Source organism: Fusarium falciforme, chromosome 9, assembly GCF_026873545.1.
Source record: "Fusarium falciforme chromosome 9, complete sequence".
In the NCBI taxonomy this organism is placed as follows: Eukaryota; Fungi; Ascomycota; class Sordariomycetes; order Hypocreales; family Nectriaceae; genus Fusarium; species Fusarium falciforme.
The window spans coordinates 2,947,093-2,963,254 of NC_070552.1; the positions used below are offsets into that span (position 1 = coordinate 2,947,093).

Consider the following 16,162-nt stretch of genomic DNA (forward strand, 5'->3'; position numbering starts at 1 on the left):
AAACAAAAAAAACAGCAAAAACAAAAACAGCTATGGGGGTATAATAAAAAGAGATTTCAACCAAGACCCATGAACTCGTTCTGTCGCAAGAAACTAGACGCCAACTCGTCGCCTCCGTGCTCGGCCGCTTCCATCCAATGAACGGCAACACACATCAGTCCCGGGTCGCTCCTCACGTCATTCTCCTTTCCGTCGCCGCCTCCGCTCGAGAAGCCCGAACCACGAGAGCCGCCTCCGTTGCCGAGACCGTGACCACCACCGCCGGGTCCGCTACCACTCAGGCGGCTACGCTCGTTGCGGCCGTACTTGTCCATGACGGTCTGCTTGAACACCTCGCGAGGCTTGGAGAGGGGAAGAGTTGTCCGCTCAACGTACTCGGGGTTGGACAGATAGAACAGCGCCAGTTCACGCTGTGCTGTCGGGTCTCCTTCCTTGGCCGTGATGGCCCACATCTTGCCAGCATCGTCTAGCTTGTAGGTTGTAGAGGGTGGCGGGGGAGTGCCGGTTGAAGACTGAGGCACATCCGGGATCGTGTTATCGCTGGGCTTTCGCACATGAGTGTGCGCGGCGACAACTTCGTCCGCCATCTCCACCATAGTTCGGCAGACCTCTCCCTTAAGCTTAAGGGCCGCCAAGGCCGTGTTCCAGAAGGCCTTGCCTCTCTCTTGCTTGTCTAGAACCGACGGCGGTACGAAAGATGCAATGAATTGCAAGTCGCGGAAAAGGGACTTGGGTCGAATCGATGACTCTCGGAAGAGAGCCTGCAGCTCCTTGGTGATGACATCGGTGTTGATGTTTCCTCCTGACATGATGGATCGTGTCTCGGAGCTGGCCTGTCGTGGACCAAAGAAGGGGGTTTGAAGTTGAGACTGAAGTGCTTGAGATCGTCTCTCCTTGACATTGTCGATTGTTCCCTCCAGAGGCGTGGGACGGGCGTTACCGTGCTCTGTCACAACACTTGAACCAGCATCAGACCTATTCCATCGAGGCCTCTTTTGTCCATTGGACTGCAGCGCAGCGACAATGAGGTTCTCCAGCTCATGCAGGGCATTCAGTTTTGCGTAGGGGTTGGGATGGACGCAGAACATGTTGAGCAGTCGCTGATAAGCCTTCTTGAAAGGAAACTCGGGCTTGTCCTCCTTTGCTGCTGACAGGCGCGGAGTCGAGTCGTTGGTGGCCTGTCCATCGTTGGTAACAATAGGGAGGCTCTCTGAGGTCTCTGACGCTCGCTCCGAAGTCGACTCTCCGGCTCCCCGAAGGTTGCCAAAGCTCTTCTTCTTTTCAATAACTCTGGGTCGACCAGAGCTTCGTTTCTCCTTGATTTCAGATCGACGTCTCGCTGCCCGGCGGTCCAGAGCATCCTTCCGATCGATGCACTGCTGGCCCAGGTTGTCAAACCACGCATCCGTCTCGGAGCCTCGAGAGAAAACTTGGTTGCCGAGGTCAGAGAGTAAGAGACTGACGAGGGATTGTCTCAGCTCGCCCAGGAAGCGAGCCTTTTCGTCGTCAACACGCTGCTGCTGGAACACCGTCTCATTGGAGGACGCCGATGTTCCTGGGCGTCCAGTAGAGTAACTGGCGGTGGAGGGCGCAGTGCCATGTTGCAGGGGGTGAGAAAAGGTTGTGGAGAGATTCGTCAAGCTCGTGGTGGGCGAGTATCTGGATGCACCAGAGCTTGGCGACATGACAGGCTGGAAAGGTGACCAGAAGGTACTGGCCGAGTCGATAGTATGAGCTGGCGATGCTCGGTCAAAGTACTCTTGTCCGTCGAGAATATCAGACAAGGCTGAGCTCGCCCGTGGCATGCTCTGTCGCACTGAATCAAGCGACTGTTGGCTGGGGTTGTGCATCGACAACGCTCTCAAGTCTCTTGCCAACGAGTTTGGTCGGCTTGTTGTCGAAGGAGTAAACTTGCGGTCGTGTTCGCTAATGACGCTTGCAGAATCATCTCCAGTCCATGACAGCTCACGCTCTCGAGCTCTTGCGCGGTCATAGCCTAGCTTGTCACGTTTGTACAGCTCGCTCGACCAGAGAACCGGGGCTTCTCGGATCGTCTCTCCCACGAGTCTCGAGATACACTTATCCACCTCATAGCAGAATCGATGGATTCTCTCCTCACCCATGCAGAAATTCTCAATACCGCGGCTCTGAAGCCAAGCGGCCGTTGCCTCAGCCGGGTCATCACTGAGCTTGTTTGGTCCTCCCTGCTCTTCAGAAGCAGCAAGAAGATCCATGATTTGCGACTCGGTGCGATAGAGATATGACGAGCTTGGTCCTCGAGCCATATGAGCACGAGATCGCTGGAAAGAGTTCCAGCGCCTAGGCATGCCCATAGTCTTTAATGCCTGGCATATATCGCGACTATGGGCGTATTCTTTCGAGTTGCGCACATCCGTGACATACCACATCTTGTCACGCATGGCACGCACTCTCTTCATCATCCGGTCAATGATGCCTTCGTGGCGTTCCTGGCTCTGCTTGAGCCAGACTAGCCAGGCATCGTACTCTTCAATGGCAGATGCTGACCGCCGAATCGAGTCTCTGGGTCCACGGGAAAAGATGTTGATGAGTACCGCGAACCCATTCTCTCGGAGGGAAGGTGATTCCAGCGCATTCAGTTGGTTGAGGGTCTTCCAGTACTGATGAGATGAGACGAAATCAGCCAGTGCCTTGGACTGTGCTGATGCTGCCTTCAGCATGGTGACAAGCACGGCTTCTGGTTGCTGGTCCTTGGGGTTTGGCTCAGATACAGTTGAAGATTCGCGCTTGGAATCTATCTGGCCCATCTCTTTTCCAACTTGCTTTCTGTACGGGTTTCGACTGGCCATCGACCTCTCCGTAGTGATAATCTTGCTCTTTGACTTGTACCTCTTGAGTCCAGAGGCACGGTTGCTGAGCTGGGTCCGCCCATTCTCGGGTTCGAGGCTGCGAGGAATCTCATAATCTTCGACGAGCTTCAGGATCGAGTCGCGAAGTTGATGATAGTCCTTGTCAAGCTCTGGGCCGTCAGAAGCATCTTCCTCGTCCGTGTCGGTGCTTGACGAGTTCTCCTCGTCGTCAAGCTCGTCGTCAGGATCAAAGGTCATGTTTGTCGACAAGCTCTTCCCATCAGCTGAGATGAAGAGAACAACCCATCGCTCCGCACAGGGGTGAACAGATCCACGGACGGTGTCGGCGCCTAGGTTCTGGGTCATCTCGTGCAGGGCCAGGCGCAGGCGGTAACCATCGTCCTCGTACTTGTTGAGGCGCCTCTGCATCTCCGAGTCCATTGCTGGAGGGGAATATCGCTGAGGAGTCACTGACGTCTGCTCGTCCATGTACCCATCTCGAGTGGTTGTGTCACTAAAGACGGACGAGGCGCTGGTGCTGATGATCGAAGCAGTGTCAAAGTTATTCCGTGGGTTTGACATGGAAATGGGCTGTGAGATGGCAGACATGCCAGAGATGGAGGCGGGACCCGATCTGAAGCTGCCAGAGGCTGCTGACTGGGGCCTCCTCTCTGGGAATATGGCATTTACCAAGGTCACCAAGTCTGCCGGGCTGATGACCAAATAGGGGTGAACCTCCTTGGTTTCCCTTAGGGATGTGATGGACCTTGCCGGGAGTAGCTTGGCGGCCGGTATCTTGGACTGTGATCCCTGAAATCGGGCGAGGATACTCTCCACATGACCCTTGATCTTTGGGGGCACTTCAACAGGGACGCAGGTCGCCGAAGGCTTCCCGCTCCACATGCTCGAGACGTACTCATGAGCCTTCATGGCAACCTTTTTGAGAATCTTCTCGCGCGCATAGGGCGTGATGTGATACTCAGCCAGCATGCCATAGGACTCGGGGTGAATGATGACGCCCAAAAGGAAAACAAAAAAGAGACATCTCCAAACCAACCACCGGGAGGTGTTTTCGACGTACTTGTTGTCAAGCTTCTGGATGACAGCATTTCCAAGTTCCAAAAGTCCTTCAGGGATTCCAGTGGCATCTTCGTCATCGACCAACTCAAACAGCTGGTTCACTGCCCTCTCGTAAAACTCCTTGGCAGCGACCTCGTCCGAGTGGTTCCAGTCCGAGAGGTTGAATCGTGTGCCATGCTGATCCTCGGCTCGATCCAAAAGGAAGGCTCCGTCCTCGAGAATCTTCATCAGATACCATTCCATGTTAGACTTGCCCGACCAATCGCGCATGGCGGTCCAGATGTTGAGGACCGAGATGAGGAAGTGCTCGCCAGTGGATTTGGGCTCCGAGATCAGGCGTGCCAAAGCAGTGGACCAGATCTCGGTACGCCGCTGGTCCTCGGAACTATCAGGTCCGGCAGAGTTGGCGAAGCAGGTGTGGATGAGGATCGAGAGGGGGTCGTGACGCTGAAAGGACAGTAATCGTTCAATATCCACGGCGGTGCTGCTTCTTCCGGACGCACTTGCGTGAGACCTTCCGGCAGATCGACCATGAAAGGGGAGAACGGATTCCACAGGCTCCAAACCTTTGTGATAAGTCAAGAACGAGTTCAACTCGGAACTTGACAGGGAACATATACGAGTGGCCAGGTAGTCCGGGTTCGTACGAAGCTGCGTGAGAAAGTCCATAAAGGTATCCCGGGCAGAGGCGGAAATGTCGTGCAGGAAGGGAGTGATGGTTTTGAGAGGACCAAGAGCAGCTGCCGAGTTAGTCGGAGTATCCAAACTTTCAGAAGAACCAATACCGGCCGAGGCGAGGCCCTCCATCTCGGGATCGAGAAGGGCGTAACGGCGGAGCTCGTCACAACTGTTGCGTACATCGTGAATGGCGTTGTAGAGGGCGGAAAAGTTCTCCTTGTCGTCCCGGCGGAAGCTGTCGACCAAGTTACGATGGGCTATCTCTCCACAACGGGTCAGACGGGCGCTGAGGGCCGTAGAAACCAAATTCCTCTGGAGTCGCAGACGGGTGTTGGCGCGCTTGCGCTCCTGGTACTTGGACAGTCGTACGAGATGGGCCAACTCCTCGAGGGTCGTGCTCTCGTTTTCGGGGGCCAGGTGCGGGTTTGTATACTGGGAAACGTCCTGCAGAAGCTTGGGGAACGGCGAGGGGGCGTCTTCGTTCTTGGAGTCGGCGGGTTTCACGGTCGAATCGTCGGGAGCGTGTCGTGGGCTCGGCTGGCCAGGCATGTTGGGCTGTGCCACGATGGGCTTGCGGGAGGACATGGCTGGTGAGTGTTGCTGCGCATGGCCCCGATGGGCGTTGTCGTCGGAGCGTCGTAGTGGTAGGGTTTGCGTCGCGTTGTGAGCTGGGTTTGGGCTCGGGGAGCGGCGTCGACGAGTTCGGGGGGGTTGCACATGGATATCGATGTGCGGAGCGGGCGACGCCGAATCTTGCGCGACCGACGATGACACGGCTGTGCGGCGGCGAACTAGATCAGCACAAAGAACTACCTTGGAGGCTCATAGGAGCCAGAGGACGAGAGAACCCTTGGTGGGTTCACAGTGGCGACGTCGGAGCAGACGTACTGGGAGAGGAGTGAACGCGGACGGGCGAAGACAAAGATCGTTGCATAGAAACCATGCTGAGCCCATAAAGGAACTCAACGTCGCAGCCGCACAGCTCCTATGGCAGCTCTCAACGAGGGGCTGCTCACGGGTCTGCCGGGCGAGTAAGTCGAGGCTGAAGGGTATTGGATGAGGTCGAGGTGAGTCGAGTCTCGGTGGTCGTGCAAGCAATCAGAGAAGGTGTGCTAGGCCGGCCAGCAACTGATGGAGAAGGGCAAGGCGAGGTACTGTAAGGAGTGACAAGGCGCGCGAGGATCGAGTATAGCGCGTTCCAAACTGCAGCTCTGGCGTGGGAGGAACTGGGATGGATCGTATTACGGGGATTGGAGTCGCACGTCGGAGTCGCCCAAGACAAAGCACAGAGAGGGACAGAAAGCGGAGGAGGAGGAGAAGTCTATGGTAGAGAGAGCAGAGCAGAGCAGAGGGGAGGTAGGAGGAGGGGGAGAGGAGAGAGGAGAGAGGAGACAAGAAGGTGGGGGGAGAAGTAGCAGCAAAGCCCAACTTTAGGTGCGGTAGAAAGAGTGAGCAAGAGGGAGAGAGGCAACTGTAGGCCTCATAAGACAACAACACGACAGCAACAAAAGGGGGCTCACGCTTCACAGCTGGCACCTGCTGGTTGCACCGACTGCATAGAGGCAAAAAGAGTCGAATCGAGGTCGAGGGGGGGTGGTGGTCTCTTTCTCTTGGGCTGGGATAAGGATGGGATTCAATATGATGGGGTAGAGGTAGGCGGTGGTAGAGAACGGTCAAGGTGGAGCATTCAGGTTCCCACGGAGCGGTACGTACCACGGGCGGAGCGGGCGGGCGATGCGCGCTAAGCCCCTCTCGGAGACGGAGACGCGGCAATGCGGGTGCGAGATTGAGCTACGATTGGGCCGCCGGGCCCCTGCTGCTGGCTGCGGGCCCGGTACCTGAGCCCTGTGCCATTCGCACGTGTCAGCCAGCGCCTGGGTCAGGTCGGGCCGGGTCTATGACCTTGCTTGGGCCTGAGAAAGCCCAGGCAGGAGGGACACGGACGAAAATTAGGTGAGTTGTGCGTTGGCAGGCGCTAGAATGGAGGGGGAAGAGAGACCTGGAGAGAGTGAGAGTCGGTCGCTTAATTCTCGAGGCTGAGTTGGTCTTTCTGGGAACTCCCCTGTCTGTTGGTTTGAACAAAGTTGCTTCTTTGAGCGCATGCGCTGAGACAGAACCCATCCATCTGGTCGAGATTAGGTATGTAGACAAGGTGGAAATGTGATATGTAGGCATGTGCTATCAATTAAATTGCTTAATACTAAGTCATGCCCGTTCCTGGGTTGAGGCTTGTTCCTTTCATGACAACGAATGTAGGTACACTACCACAAAATCCACGTTGAAGATTTGCTGAGGTGGCTAATATGACTTGCAGACAAATTGATTGACACTATGAAAAAAGAAGCGAACAGCAAGTCTTGTGCTACAGTACACACCTCCAGTCTCTTGTTGTCTCGACAAAAAGGAAAAAAGGTACAGAGCAATAATGTGACTTTGGTGTGACTCTAGGCGCTGAGTTGTCACTGCAGAGGCCACCCTTCGCTTCCTGATCAGCGGGAAGTCAAAAAAACGGACCAGACGTTTACTTCCACGAGTGACGGAGACGCAAAAAAACAAGTTTAGACGAGAAGGAATGATGGTAAAGAAAGAGAAAAAGACGGTAAGATGAGATGCATGCATGTCCCCGTGTTCGGATATTGGCTCTATGGATTATTGATTTGGGCCTGGGTAGGTAGGCACTGTAGGTAGGTTGTCGGGCATTTTACATCCCTTGCATTGGATGGCTGCACATGAAATTTCGTTGGGAGTTGAAAGGCTCAAGGTGCATTCTCGCGCATAATTACTGCACCTCCATCCCATGATATCTTCATCTTAAACGCTGCACTGACTGCACCGTCATGTGCCAGAAGCAAGTGCAAACATGACATCCATGGATGTTTCACTCATGCCCTCCTGTACTGTACATGGTCATTAACAGTTTCCATCAACTCGCTACCTACAGTACACTACAGTCACTCACTACAAGCCCAGACCCTCCATCCTTCCACCCCCATCCCTCGGACCAATCTCGACGCACCACGCCAGTTCCCTCCATGCGAGGCAAAGACAACAAAGGTCTCTGTGCGTCCCCTCCCCCCATCACCCGTCAGCGAATGCCTTCTGCCAACGCACCAACGGGGCCCTTGCCCAATCATACGCTACGCCGGTGCCCACCACCCCTGGTCCCCTATGCAGAGAGTGCGCCGCTGCCTCTGTCTCTCCCCAATCATCGGGTGCCAGAGCAGGCCTTCACAGGAAGAAAAAAATCTACAAAGTAACAAGCCTCCACCCCCCTCTCACCGAACATGCCCAGCCATTCAAATTTGTTAGACAGACCGACATGTTTCTGCTGGACGGTGCCGAGGGGTCCATTCCAGCCAGTTATGCAGCCAGAGCAAGCACAAGTTGACACTTGACGCAAGTTTACCGACACGGAGGCGATTATACTCAGCTCGGCTGGCCTCCTCCAGTTTGTTGTCAATCTCTCTGCTGGTCATTTTTTGGTCTGGTCTCGCCTTCTGTTGGTCATTCTGGCCCTGACCATCTTCGCCTTTCAACTCCACAGCCCAGCATCAGCCCAGATATTCCAGCCTCCTCTACCTATCACCCTCGTCCAGTCTTTCAGATGCAAGCGCATCTGCCATACATGCCTACCTATTCCCAGTCGTACCAGGTCCAGCCCCAAGGTGAGCCGCCCGCCCGGTGCGTTGGCCACTCTCCACCCTGTCCTGTCCGGCCGGTCCACCTCGTCGTCTCTTGTTTTTTTCCCAACAGTTCACGACGGCTTCAAGAAGATTATAGGCGGATAACCCTTGACCGCAACCAGCATAGGCCACCCCAGCTTTCCCCAGCATCTCCTCTTTGAGCCTCGGGCAGCTCGAGTTGTCATGACTCCTCATGCACGTCAGCCGCTCACAATTTACGAACTGGGCGCTTGACAGTTCGTTTGCGCTGATATGGCGTGTTGTTCATCTCCAGCTCATCTGAGCCGCAGAGCCACCGACGTAACAAAGACCCCGTTTGCTGTCAACTCGGCTCATTCCATTCCTCACAGTCAAGCTGCTTGTGCGTGAGTTGTGCATGGTTTGCTCTCACTCACCACGTCACCTCATGACGCCCAGTCAGTACCAAGTAACTATGCTTTGCGTTGATGCTTGGACCAAGATCGTCTTCTGTCCGTTACTCCCTTCATCCATGTCATGTCATACAGCTCCAGACCTCTTCAAGGACGTCCCTGCTCGTCCCATCCAAACATCTTCATCGGCTCGCCTGCTGTTATCTACACCTCTCACTGGCTAGATCCTAACCACTTCATCCCGGTTCGTGCAAGCCCTACTTCTAGAATCCTTCCTCCGAGCTGCCGAGGCGTTCGGCACTAACAAGCTGCGTCGACATTGCTCCGGCACATCTACTTGCACATCACTTCTCACATCATCTCGAGTGATACAAAACATCTTGAAATAACGCATAGATTCGTTCATGCATGAGACCAAGGTGAAGGAACTACATCTTCACCATAAACATGGGTATAATACAACCGCTATCCGACCATAACCTGCACCAATGTGCCATATAAGGCATGCAACCCCAACTGTCCATAACTCGTAGGACCCCGTATGTGCTTTCTGTTCATGTTTCGCTTCATGTACTCCATATAAGTATTTTCGCCCTTTTTTTAACGGTTTGGGATCTCCTTAGAATCCTCTCCCAAACCGAATATCAAAATCCTTCAGCACGCTCATGATACTCGCCGCTTCAACCTCGATGGGCATCATCGCCCCTTGAGGTGCTGGACGGGCTCCGGCACGAGGAGTAGCCTTGAGCTTTGGCAGCCAGGAACCAATATCATCCGCCGCCTTGGAAAAGTTGCGGTGACTTGATAGTGTCTGGTATGCCTCGGCACAGCTGAGTCCCAGGCTAGGTAGACTGGGAAGAGAGATCTTCTCAGGCTTGGGTTGTTGGGACTTGCAGCAACCGCCGCCAGCTCCCTTGCCACCACAGCAGCCTCCAGAGCTGCTACCGTCCTTACGGTTGAAGTTGGCGGCCATCAGGCGGCAGAAGAGACCAGACTTGGGATCAGCCTGGCACTGCGCACAGGTACCAGGTCCGTTGGGGCCACAGCCTCGACGTTCAGATGACTGGTTCTGAGTCTGTGTCCGGCGAGGGAGCTTGACGGCACCATCGGCCGTCATCTCCATGGCTAGTGTAGGAGGAACAACATCGGTCTCTGACGGGGGAGGTGTCTGGACCTGCTGGGAGATGGGAGGAAGGGTATCATTTGGAGTCATGGCTGGGGTCGCCAGTGAGGTGTCTGCGCAGACGCAGTAGGTTCCGTCCTTACAAAATCCACAGCCGTCTCTGAACGGCATGGTGTCTAGTGAAGGGACTTGGGAGGGAGCAGTGTAAGTGTCTTGGGTGACGTTGGTGGTGGCCTTGCGAGAGTACATGGCGGTAAAGTCTGTCTCAGCCTCGTCATGGCTGGAGCGGTGCCTCTTCTCGCCGGAAATGTCTCCAGACGGTGAGGCCGGACGCTTAAGGTCCTGAGATCGGTTGAGGGCGTCAGCCACCTCGCCGAGGCACTGGCAGCTAGATGTTAGACCGCACTTGCTGCAGCCGTTGGCGGCGGTCTTCATCACCTCTTCGGCACAGGCACACGGCCCGTTTGGGGAGCAGTTCCCGCAGGTGATGGCAGTATCATCATTTGATGCGTTGATGTCGAGGGTCTCAGGGGGAGAGATTATCTGGGAGATGGAAAAGGAATGACCCGACTGCCGGTCCGGGCGGCCATCGGGGAGACTGTGCCTCTGCGGCTGACTAGTTGGACTTTGAAGTCCATCAAACGGGTGGGAAGTGCTCATGCTCCGTGACTGGTAACCCGAGTTGAAGACGCCTTCATCTAGACGTCGCTTGAGGGTCTCGGCCTCGGTTTCAACCCGGATGCGGTCCTGTCTTTCCCGGTCGAGCATGTTCTCGAGTAGCATGCATCGGGACCGGAAGGACTGGACATCAAGCTCGAGCTCGTGAATCTTGTCCTTGAGCTCCGTCTCCTGCTTCTCATGAGCCTCACGCTGCTGATCAAGCTGCTCCTCTAGCTCGCCGACTCGGGCGGCTCTCCTCTCCCGGAAGGCCCTCTGGGCTGCGCGGTTTTGGGCCTTGCGCTTGGTGGGTGGTGTGTCGGTGGCGGGCTTCCTACCAGGCTTGGGCCTCGGAGGAATCACCCACTCCTTGGAAGTCATGGACATCTTGAGAGGCTCCGGCGGCGCCGGGTTGAGGCTGATTACGGACGACATGGCCATCTTGTTGATGGAAGGGAGAGCAGTGCGTTGTTGAGGTTGTGCAGGTGGAGGTGGCTTTGCACTCGGCTTAATGGAGAGAGGCGTCCTCTGTGGGGCGGCGGATGTGGCTGGTGAAGCCGGCCCAGGTGCGGCTGAGATAACACGAGGTCTTGCCGCGGATGCAGGTGCGAGGACGGGAGTACCAGCGCCAGGGGAGTCGACAGCTTGACGCGGAGGAGATGGAGCAAGTGCTGGGCCTGTCATGGTGGGTGACAAAAGGCCTGATGTGGATGGGTGACGACGAGTCCTTGTTTGTTATGTGTGTGTGTGGCGAGACCGGCGGGTCTCTTTTCGGTCGATCGGTCGTGATGAGCCAAATGGGGTTCGGAGTTCCGAGATGGGAAACTCTGGGGGAATAGGAAAAGGCGTCGTAATCGGACAAGTCGGCTTGGACGAATTGGATAATGCTCAGTCGAGTAAAAGCGTCGTCAATTGGTGGTGAGGTGCTGTGTGCTGGCAGATTGCCGGATCAGATTGATAAGATGGGGGTCGTTCCTAGCTGTTGCAAGGCTGCAGAATGACCCAGGCAGGTCGTGGGTGCGGCTTCGGCTTCGAATTAGAGGCGCGGCTGGTAGCCAGAGAAGAGTCAATTTGACAGCGTGTTGATGGACCCATTCGTGACAGCGCAAAAGGAAAGAAACTCAGATGTCGCAGCTGGTCATCAATTGGAATCACGATAAGAGGATGATGGATGGAGGAGGGGAAAAGGGAAGGGGAGGCAGCAAGAGGGAAATTGATCGTGGGGTGCGTCGCTACTTTTGTGTCCCGACCGCATCCGACGCCTGGGAAGCCAATGGTCCGATTCCAGGAGGCGATGGGTGGATCTGATCTGATTGATAAGATTTGATTGATAAAAATTTCGCATGCACCCACGGCGCCAGGCACAAGGAAAACCGCGCCAGGCACCCGCCCGTGCGGGTTTGGCAGGTCCAGCTCGAGCCACTCAACCGCCGAGTTGTGAGCTTACCAGCAATTACGACGGAGCACAAAAGCGGGTTTCTCGCACTCTGATTGCCGGCCAGGCCTCTCTGTCAGGCATCGAGTCGATGGGCGATGGGGTTTCGATGGGGACGTTCAATCAGTCATACGCAGGCGGCTCCGCCATCGCTGGCTGTGTCTCGACTTTTTTTCTGCGCCCCCACCTTCTGCAACCCATCATCCTTTGTGACCCCCAACAACGACTCAAGATGGTCCATTTTGAGCCGCGGTTTTTTACTTGGTGCAACTAGGAGAGTTTCGGTATTTTGTTGGTGAGGGACGATCGATCGAAAAGCAGTATCCCCGGCCCGAGTTTGAGCTGCCGTCGGTGTGCCTCTGACGTCCAACGTCTTTGGAGCGGAACTTCGGGATAACAACATCCCCACGATTCTCGGCTTAGCCCCACCTAGCAGACCCTTCTCAGCCTTCACCTTTCAGCTTTCTGGTATAAGCTTGATCCAAGGCCTCACCTGGAGCAAGCCACCGGCGTTATTCGGAACACGCCCGGGCCATCTGAGCGACATCCGTTGACCCTGTGATTGTGAGTGTCGTGGGAAGCAAAAAAATGCCGTGCAACCCAAGGATTCTCGGAACTCCGACTTCGCTCCCACCACCCACTTTGCAAATCCTGGCCGCGTGGTTTGCAGAGCAGGGACTCTGGGCCTGTGCTCTCCCAAGGGTCAGAGACAATACCGGGCCCGCTCGCGCGGGAGGTCTTTTCCCAGAGACTGAATATCCTTTGTCGGGACTCTGAGAGGCCGGTCGTACGAGCTGCACCAAGGTTGATCCATGCCCCGAGCGATGCCTCCACGGAAATATCCCACGGCAGTACGAGGGTTGGACTGGTTCGTTATGGCGCTCAAGCTTGGACATCTCATCAAGGTCTTCAAACTGCCAACGAGATCAGGGCAAGATGATGTGACAGATTCGACTGGTTGCGATGGGATCCATGATCTAGCTCGGGTTTTTGACAGGCAGCACACACATACATGCGTTGATGCACACATGGCATGGTAAAGACGAGACGCCATCAGACCCTTTCGGCATAGTAGACGCACATCTCACGAGATGCCATGGGAGGTTACAGTCGACACCGATGCACACCGAGCCGGCATGCAAGCAGGCAACTCGTCTTTTTCCTCCCAACAAAGATTGTCGAATAGCGACCGCTGTAGCATCTCCTTGTCTTCCCAAAGAGGAAATGTGTCGTCTCTCCCGCCTTTTCCCACTCCGACTTTATCCTCGGCAACCGATTCAAGTTCGGCTCCTCCAATGCGTATCCGCTTCTTCGAGACTTTTTCTCCCCGACTCAATTCCTTTTTTTCCTTCCGCTTATCGCGCCCCCCAAGCGCGTGGGATTCCGCCCAGGCCACCTCAGCTGCTTCAAACTCCACCGAGCTAAGCCTTTTGTCTCGAATCGTGCTTTCGCACGGAGCACACCTGGACACAACCAACAGTCAGTAGACGGGACCAATCAGAGGCTGAGGTATCGCTGTTCATCCCGCGGAATTGGAGATGATGTTCAGGTGAGGTGGCCTTGACAGAGGAGGCATATTGAGCTGATTATCGCCTCACCGGATTCAGCACGGTAAAAGGCGTCAGCATAAGGCATCAGCTGTTCGTCCTTTAAGACATTTAAAAAGTATAGTAAGCGTAATTAAATAGTAAATAATAGATATCTAAAGTATACCTTGGATTAAGACATCTCTTGTAACAGTTTATGTTCCTCCACAGACGATCAGCATTGGAGACTTAAAATCTGTATTGTGCTGTCTCATTTTTTCTTGACCGCATGCCAGGGTGTAAGACGTACGAGTACGAGCCCACGAACTCCTCCACAGAGTATACGGACCTACCAATGATTCAAGGGTGCTCAAGAGCCAAGAGTGTTCATTGCACCCTGGACCATCACGAGGTGTAATTTGTGCCGAGTGGGTGTCTCGACTCAGCAGAGGTTAGCACAACGGCACAAGTCCGGGGTTTATCGATAAGATAATCAGTAGGACCCTTCCAATCACGGTTAGCGCCGCCGATAACGCTCATGCCGCCACGAAGCTCCTCCACCAATCCATGCCACCTCACCTCTAGTGCTCCAGCATCGTGGGAGACAACTTACAGAGCACACCCACGACACACCACCACCTACAATGGCCGCCGCGCCGGACCCTCTCGCCTCTTTCTCGGGCCTCGGGATATCCACCCCGTCCCGTGCTCCCTTCACACTCTCCGGCTCCGGCTCTTCCTCCTCCGTCGACGATGACGCCCCCCTGCCGTTCCCTGAAGCCCTTCCGCGCGCAGACTTTCTTGCTCCGGACTTTCAGCCAGCTGCATATCTCTCTGCACTGCCGAACCGACATCAGACCCTCGAGGATTTGCGCTCTGACTTGCGCGATCGGAGCGCAGCCATCAGCTCAGAACTCCTTGAGCTTGTGAACTCGAATTATACGGCCTTTCTATCCCTTGGCAGCGAACTTCGCGGCGGCGATGACAAGGTTGAAGATGTCAAAGTCTCACTGCTAGGTTTCCGAAGAGCGGTGGAAGAGGTTAAGGGCCGTGTATCAGCACGAAAGGAAGAGACCAATGCGCTCAACGATGAACTTCGTGGCGTACGGTCAGCCATCGAGCAAGGTCGCAAGATGATAGAGCTCTCTGAACGATTAACATCTTTGGAAGAGCGTCTTGCGCTGGACAGCATGCCAGCTTCAAATGCCCAGCGAGATTGGGAAGACGACGAAAGCGAGGAGGAAGATGAGGACGAGGACGGGACACTTGGGAGCTCACCAACAAGACTGCTTGCTTCAGCACAAGAATGCAGTCGCATCGCAACGCTCACTGAGTCTCTAGACCAGAACACGCCGTTTGTAATCAAGATGGAGGAGCGCTTGACCCGTTGTCGGAACACTCTGCTACTAGACTTGGGCAACGCACTAAAGCAGGCCAAAAAGGCTGGCGTGCGTGGTCAGGACAGAGTTCTGAAATATCTTGCTGTATACAGAGTGCTGGGCGCACAAGCAGATGCCATCAAGGCTCTTCGAGGCGGTTAGGAGGAGCACACATAAAATCCAATAATGATACCCACGTCAAGCCGTTTTGTTTCATTCACGAGGTCGTCTATTCAGTAATATGACATATGATACAATAATACAAGCCCCTCGCTAGCATACTTTACATGATGCTCGACAAGGCCTCGGGGGTAATCTTCTCCTCTGCGTCCTTCAGCTTTCCGTTCAAGCTCAGACCCGGCCCATTGGTCGTGCTGAGAATCACCTCGTGCACCTCCTTGTGCACCTCCTCTGAGATCTCGGCGCACTCGGCCTTGATCTTGGTCAACAGCACCTTGATGTTGGCCTTGAGCTGATCGGGTGTGTAACCCAGCTGGCCAATAGCCATGCGGATGACACCCTGCCTCTCACGGTAGTCTGCCGCACCAGCCGAGTCTCGCATCGACTTGACAACATCGGGGACGATGGTTCGCATTCGCTTGCTGGGCATGAGGCCCTTGGGACCGAGAATCTTTCCGAGACCGGCCTTGTTGAGGGCCTTTTCACTGGCCTCGTGGCAGATGAGGCGGTCAAAGTTGATCTGCTCCTGACGGATGGCCTCGAAGAGTGTCTCCTCGCCGACAGCCACGGCTCCGGCGGCGGTGGCCTCGCGGGCGATCTCGCTGCCCTCGGGGCACACGACGGCGATCTGCCAGTCGCTCTGGACGGGGTGGGGGAGGCGGACGCTGTTCTTGATGACGGGGCCGTTTCGGGCTGTCTTGAGGTTGATGTGTAGCTCGTACTTGACCGAAGCGGGGGGTTGACCGACTTCGACGGCTCGGAGGACCCTGGATATGAGTTAGCACTGATATTGGGGTTGTCCTTGACTGAGATCCAGTATCCTCAGTCTTCCCCTCCACCCATTGCTCCCAACTAACCTCATAGCCTCACATAGCGAATGTTGCGGAAAGTCCCTCTTGGTAAGGTTATGCCTCTTGAAATCCTTGGGAATCGGCCTCTTCTTCTTGGTGGTCTTTCTGATGCGGACGACCGAGGCATTACGGACCTGCTGTGCGGCGGCGGCCGGTGCGAGGAATCGGGGTATCGTGGGGATGGCGGGCCGAGGAGTCTGGAGGAGGGACAGCCTGGCCATGGAGGCCAAGCAGCGGTCGATTGGCGCCATTCTGTGTGGGCAATTGAAGCTCCTGGCTGCTGGATATTGGTGGTCGCGCAAAAAGTCGATGTTGAGCCACAGGCTTTGATGGTGGGCCTGGAAAGTTAGGCGCCAATTCTTATCGATAAG

At 55.3% G+C, this 16,162-nt stretch overlaps 4 protein-coding genes across 4 annotated transcripts; 1 reads left to right on the forward strand and 3 right to left on the reverse strand.

The window, feature by feature from the left end:
- Positions 1-56: 56 nt before the first annotated feature.
- Positions 57-5,529, reverse strand: NCS54_01180400 (Hypothetical protein; the record flags this gene model as incomplete). Its single annotated transcript, XM_053157065.1, has 2 exons — positions 57-5,377; positions 5,475-5,529. 2 exons carry the CDS (start codon positions 5,527-5,529, stop codon positions 57-59), a joined length of 5,376 nt encoding a protein of 1,791 aa, XP_053013040.1.
- A 3,730-nt stretch (positions 5,530-9,259) lies between these two features.
- On the reverse strand, positions 9,260-11,104 carry NCS54_01180500 (BZIP domain-containing protein; the record flags this gene model as incomplete). The annotated part of the gene is made up of 1 exon (XM_053157066.1): positions 9,260-11,104. The coding sequence occupies one exon, from the start codon at positions 11,102-11,104 to the stop codon at positions 9,260-9,262; it is 1,845 nt and encodes a 614-aa protein (XP_053013041.1).
- A 2,921-nt stretch (positions 11,105-14,025) lies between these two features.
- On the forward strand, positions 14,026-14,922 carry NCS54_01180600 (Conserved oligomeric Golgi complex subunit 2; the record flags this gene model as incomplete). The annotated part of the gene is made up of 1 exon (XM_053157067.1): positions 14,026-14,922. One exon carries the CDS (start codon positions 14,026-14,028, stop codon positions 14,920-14,922), a length of 897 nt encoding a protein of 298 aa, XP_053013042.1.
- A 121-nt stretch (positions 14,923-15,043) lies between these two features.
- On the reverse strand, positions 15,044-16,060 carry NCS54_01180700 (Hypothetical protein; the record flags this gene model as incomplete). The annotated part of the gene is made up of 2 exons (XM_053157068.1): positions 15,798-16,060; positions 15,044-15,707 (listed from the first exon to the last, which is right to left on the reverse strand). The coding sequence occupies exons 1-2, from the start codon at positions 16,040-16,042 to the stop codon at positions 15,044-15,046; spliced, it is 909 nt and encodes a 302-aa protein (XP_053013043.1). The 5' UTR covers positions 16,043-16,060.
- Positions 16,061-16,162: the final 102 nt, after the last annotated feature.